Source organism: Rattus rattus, chromosome 10, assembly GCF_011064425.1.
Source record: "Rattus rattus isolate New Zealand chromosome 10, Rrattus_CSIRO_v1, whole genome shotgun sequence".
In the NCBI taxonomy this organism is placed as follows: domain Eukaryota; kingdom Metazoa; phylum Chordata; class Mammalia; order Rodentia; family Muridae; genus Rattus; species Rattus rattus.
Window position 1 is genome coordinate 42,179,748 of NC_046163.1, and position 5,283 is coordinate 42,185,030.

Below are 5,283 nucleotides of genomic sequence, written 5' to 3' on the forward strand. Positions count from 1 at the left end.
TGGGCACTGTTATTTCCACATTCACAAGCCTTGCTGAGTTACAAGACCTTGGGGAACTTAGGGTTTTGTTCTTGGTACCTTGGAAAACAAGCCACTTGGGGAATTCTTCTGTTAAGTTGTTTTTAAATTTTTACTTCTGAGACTAGTATATGCAGAATTAACTACAGGGAATGAAAAAAATTTTAAGATGAAACTTAAGTCATCTTAATTTGGTCTACTAAGGAATCCAGCTCAATAGCTAAACACTTCAGACCACATAGTTAGCATTAACCGTAGGTTACATTACGTCTTACAACAAACATTCTATCAACCTCTTGAGTCAAACCTGTAGTATCACAGTATCACATGTAGAAATTTTTATCTTCCCCTTAGTTTTCATGCCACACAGATGTTTTAAATGTTAACAAAAATAAACAAACATCGTGGAAAATACATTATCAGAAGGAATGAAGATAAGCATCAAACACATAGTTCTGGGGAAGCCTAGTCTACTCCTTCCATGTGTGATGTGTTGTCCTCTCCTTCCAGGAGTAGCATTTCTTCAGTTACAGCAGCGCTGGTATCGTCCATGGTAGGATCATCCTCATCAATATCTAGACCCAGTTTGATCATCTTGTAGATCCTGTTAGCATGAGTCTGGGGATCTTCCAGACTGAAGCTGGAAGACCAGAGTGCAGTTTCATACAGCAAGATGAACAGATCCTTCACAGACCTGTCGTTTTTGTCAGCCTCTGCCTCTTGCCATAAGGTTTCAATAATGGAGCAATCAGGGTTTATCTCCAGCTGTTTCTTTGCTGCCATGTAACCCATTTTTGATTTGTCTCTGAGGGCTTGAGCTTTCATGATTCCCTCCATGTTCGCTGTCCACCCATATGTGCTTGTGACAATACAGCATGGGGATGTCACCAATCAGTTTGACACAACCACCTTTTCAACCCTTTTCTCCAAAATATATTTTATAATTGTGCAGAGGTTTTCAAATTTTGTCTTTTTCTCTTCTTGTTTCTTCTTTTCCTCTTCATCTTCTGGAAGTTCCAGTCCTTCTTTGGTAACTGACGCCAAGGTCTTCCCCTCAAATTCCTTCAGCTGTTGCATACGATACTCATCAATGGGCTCAATCATATAGATTATTTCTAAGCTATGCTTTTGGAGATGTTCCACAAAGGCTGAGTTAGCAACCTGGACCTTGGTCTCACCTGTGATAAAATAGATGTGCTTCTGGTTTTCCTTCAATCTGGTGCAGTGGTCCTTCAGAGAGACCACCTCATCCCCAGAAGCAGATGTGTAGTATCTCACCAGCTCTGAAAGCTTCTTCTGATTATGAGAGTCTTCATGAATTTCAAGCTTTATATTTTTTGAGAACTGTTCATAAAACATTTTGTAGTTCTCTTTATCTTTAGCCAGTTCAGTAAATAGTTCTAAGCATTTCTTGACCAAATTCTTTCTGATAACTTTCAGAATTTTGCTTTGTTGCAGCATTTCCCGGGAAATATTTAGAGGGCGATCTTCAGAATCCACCACCCCTCTGATGAAATTCAGATACTCAGCAATTAACTCCTCATAGTTATCCATGATAAAATCTCTGTGAACATACAACTTGATGTTGTTCTTTTTATTTCTGTTTTTAAACAGATCAAAAGGAGAGTGTCTTGAGACAAAAAGAAGAGCCTGGAATTCTAATTGTCCTTCAACAGAAAAATGCTTTAATGCCAAATGTTCTTCCCAATTGTTGGTTAAGCTCTTGTAGAACTCTCTGTACTCTTCACTCATAATTTCATCAGAATTTCTGGTCCAAATCGGCTTTGTTTTGTTGAGCTCTTCTTGATCAATGTACTTTTCCTTTATCGTCTTCTTTTTCTTCTTGTCACCCTCCTCCTCCTCCCCCCCCTCCTCCTCCTCCTCCTCCTCCTCCCTCCTCCTCCTCCTCCTCCTCCTCCTCCTCCTCCTCCTCCTCCTCCTCTTCTTCTTCTTCTTCTTCTTCTTCTTCTTCTTCTTCTTCTTCTTCTTCTTCTTCACCAACATCTTCTATTTCAGGCTTGTCATCAGACTCCTTTTCTTCTTTTCCTTTCTCTTCCTCTTCCTCTTTCTCTTCCTTTTCTTCAGCCTCATCATCACTGACTTCCTTGTCACGTTCCTTCTCCACAAAGAGAGTAATGGGATAGCCAATAAACTGAGAACGTTTCTTCACAATCTCCTTTATTCTCCTTTCCTCCAAATACTCAGTTTGGTCTTCTTTCAGATGCAAGATAACCTTTGTTCCACGACCCATTGGTTCACCTGTGTCAGTCCTCACTGTGAAGGATCCCTGCTGAGGATTCCCAGGCATACCTCTCATCGTCATTACACTTCATGATGACAGTCACTTTCTCAGCAACCAAATTCACAGAGTAAAAACCAACACCAAACTGGCCAATCACCAGCCTGCAAAGCCTCCATGAAGGCTTTGGTGCCTGACTTGGCAGTAGTGCCAAGGTTATTGATCAAGTAAGCCTTGGTCTTTCCAATGCCAGTATCCACAATAGTGAGGGTTCGGTCTTGTTTATTGGGAATGAGGTTAAAGTGCAGCTTCTTTCCCGAGTCCAGTTTACTAGGGTCTGTCAAGCTCTTGTATCTGATCTTATCCAGAGTGTCTGAGGAATTGGAAATGAGCTCCCTCAGAAAGATCTCTTTGTTTGAGTAGAAAGTGTTGATGATCAAGGACATTAACTGGGCAATTTCTGCCTAAAAGGCAAAGGTCTGGACCTCCTCCTCCTCCATTGGTTGGTCTTGGGTCTGGGTTTCCTCAGGCATCTTGGCTGAATGAGCATGCATGAAATGTGACTAACTGCACCAGGACACAGAAGCAACTGGCGCCCCCCCCCACCTGACTTATATGATGTTATGTAATCTTAACACTTAGTGGGGATTTAATGAGAATGGTCCCCATAGGTTTCCAGTTGGTGGTACTGTTTGGGTATGTTTAGGAGCTACAGCCTTGCCAGAGGAAGCATGCCATAAGTGGTGAGCTTTGAGGCTTCAAAGCCATGCACCATCCCTACTGATTCCTACTGCAATGTCTGAGTGTTCTCTCTATCTGTCTGTCTGTCTGCCTGTCTGCTCCATGGTTGCCCTTCAAGAAATGAGCCTTCAGCCTCCTGTCCCTGTTGCCATCCATGCCTTGCTCTATCTTCAGGGACTCTAATCCTCTGGAATTATAAGCCCAAATAAAATTCTCTCTTTTATAAATTGCCTTGGTCATGGTAAGCAATTGGTCTTCATGAAGCATGGTCTTCATAGCAATTGAAGAGTAACAAACACACTTATTAAACAAATTCTTTGTAACAGTGCCCAGCACATTAACAAGAGTAATTTAAGTGGGAATATAAAACTAAATTTTCACACAAATTTTTGCCACCTGAGACCCTGCCTGTCCTGGAACTCACTCTTTAGGCCAGACTGGCCTCGAACTCAGATTTGCCTACCTCTGCCTCCACAGTGCTCCACAGGTGTGCCCACCACTGCTAGACTCACTCACGTTCATTTTAAAGAGCCCTGGGCATTTGTATTCAGATGCAGAGGGCCTAGAGGTTGACTCAGATACATTTTTTTATTTTCCGTCTTATTTTAAAATTGAATTTTAAGAAGATTTACTTATGTGTATAACTGTTCTGCCTGCATGTAGGCATGCACCCCATACATGAATGCGTGGTGTTTGACAAAGTCAGCAAAGGGCTTCAGATTCCCTGGAATTAGAGTCATGGATGACTTGGCCACAGAGTCCTCTGTAAGAACAACAATTGCCCTTAACCACTGATCCATCCTGCCAGCCCAAATACCTTTTTTTCAGAGGCAGGGTCTTTTTATGTAGACCTGGTGTCTTAGTCAGGGTTCTCTAGAGTTACAGAACTTATGCGTAGTCTTTATATAGTAAGAGAATTGGTTGATGACTTACAGTCTGTAGTCCCACTCTCCAATAATGATCAACGACAGCTGTGAATGGAAGTCCAAGGATCTAACAGCGGCTCTGTCCCACAAGGCAGGCAGGCAGGAGAAAAAAGAGATTTTTCCTTCTTCCAATGTCCCTATATAGGTCTCCAGCGGAAGGCGTGTCCCAGATAAAAGGTGTGCACCACCTCGCCTGGGTCTGGGACTTGCTTTGTCCCAGGTGACCTTGAACTCAGGGATCTCCTTGCCTTAAGCTCCTGGGATTCATAGCCACTTTGCCTCAAGATCAGGATCAAAGGTGAGCCTTCCAATTCTTGATTGTGGTTCATTCCAGATGCAGTTCAAGTTGACAACCAGGAATAGCTACTACACCTGGTTGGTGAGGAACTGGCTTAGTAGACCAAGCTGGTCTCAGACTCACAGAGGTCTGTCTGCCTCTGCCTACCGAGTGCTTAAATGCATATGCCATCACACTTAGTGTTTTCCGCTTCTTTCTTGAGATAGGCTCTTTCACTGAACTTGTTGCTGTCTGTTTCAGCTGTATTATGCAACCATCAAGCCACTGAAAGACCCCCAGAGCGGGGAGACCCTCGCTCAAGTCTCGGGATGACGCAACCCCCCAAGAACACACGTAGAACAAACACAAGGTTTATTGATAGGAACCAGTGCACTGGGGTTGAAACTCGTATCCCACACAGGGGCACAGGAGTTTGACCCCGAGAGTCTGGGAGAAAGGATATTTAAAGGGAGAAATCACAACCCGAGGGGGCAGGGATGGCGTCATTGGAAAGTGTCGAGAATACCAGTGAAAAATCACAAGGAAGAGCTTCCTGTTTCTCGAGGCTGTTCTCTAAGATTTTAATTTAACTTTATGGTCAGCTAGTTCCTGGGAGGAGCTTTCCATTATCTTTACTAGGTCGGGAATTGCATATCTAAGGGCCTTATCTTAAGTCCTTTTATCTAGTTTCTGGGAGAGCAGGCTCAAGAAAAGTGACCTTTTACCTACTTATAGGTAGAGGGCAGGGTCTGGAATTTGAGGTATTCAGGGCTCCTTAGGGGTGAGGTTGCATTTTTAAATTTCTGACTTTTTGGCTCTATTTTTTATTCTTTCACCACAAAGACCCTCCCTCGTCTCTTCGCCCCTCAAGGTTCTCTATGGATGCTAGGGGTCTGAACTCAGGCTCAGTAAGGGGAGCTATCTTCCTAGCTTCTCCCTCTGAGATGCTACTGCAGCCTTTACAACATAACTTAACATTCTAATTTGACCAGTTTCTACCTTCTTTCCCTCTAGCTCTTGTGCTAAATCAGATGATCTCTTCTACAACACAAACAAGTTGGAGCTCAAGAGGCGGCTCAGCA

At 43.2% G+C, this 5,283-nt stretch overlaps 2 protein-coding genes across 2 annotated transcripts; both read right to left on the reverse strand.

Moving 5' to 3' along the window:
• Positions 1–483: 483 nt before the first annotated feature.
• On the reverse strand, positions 484–2,703 carry LOC116910893 (heat shock protein HSP 90-alpha-like). Its single transcript, XM_032914662.1, has 4 exons — positions 2,418–2,703; positions 2,329–2,362; positions 1,058–1,618; positions 484–877 (listed from the first exon to the last, which is right to left on the reverse strand). The coding sequence occupies exons 1-4, from the start codon at positions 2,701–2,703 to the stop codon at positions 484–486; spliced, it is 1,275 nt and encodes a 424-aa protein (XP_032770553.1).
• On the reverse strand, positions 484–2,790 carry LOC116911203 (heat shock protein HSP 90-alpha-like). The gene is given in 4 exon segments (XM_032915078.1): positions 484–1,867; positions 1,986–2,306; positions 2,308–2,415; positions 2,417–2,790. Coding segments are annotated over 4 exon segments (2,187 nt in total).
• Positions 2,791–5,283: the final 2,493 nt, after the last annotated feature.

What these genes read in the sequence shown, in the direction of transcription:
- LOC116910893 (XM_032914662.1), bottom strand. Translation starts at nt 2,703, where the DNA reads ATGTCCTTGATCATCAACACTTTCTACTCAAACAAAGAGATCTTTCTG. An exon ending in AAGTGTAATGACGATGAGAG is followed by an intron (nt 1,619 to 2,328) that starts GTATGCCTGGGA and finishes GTTTAAAAACAG; the next exon opens with AAATAAAAAGAACAACATCA. An exon ending in TTTGAGGGGAAGACCTTGGC is followed by an intron (nt 878 to 1,057) that starts GTCAGTTACCAA and finishes TATTGTCACAAG; the next exon opens with CACATATGGGTGGACAGCGA.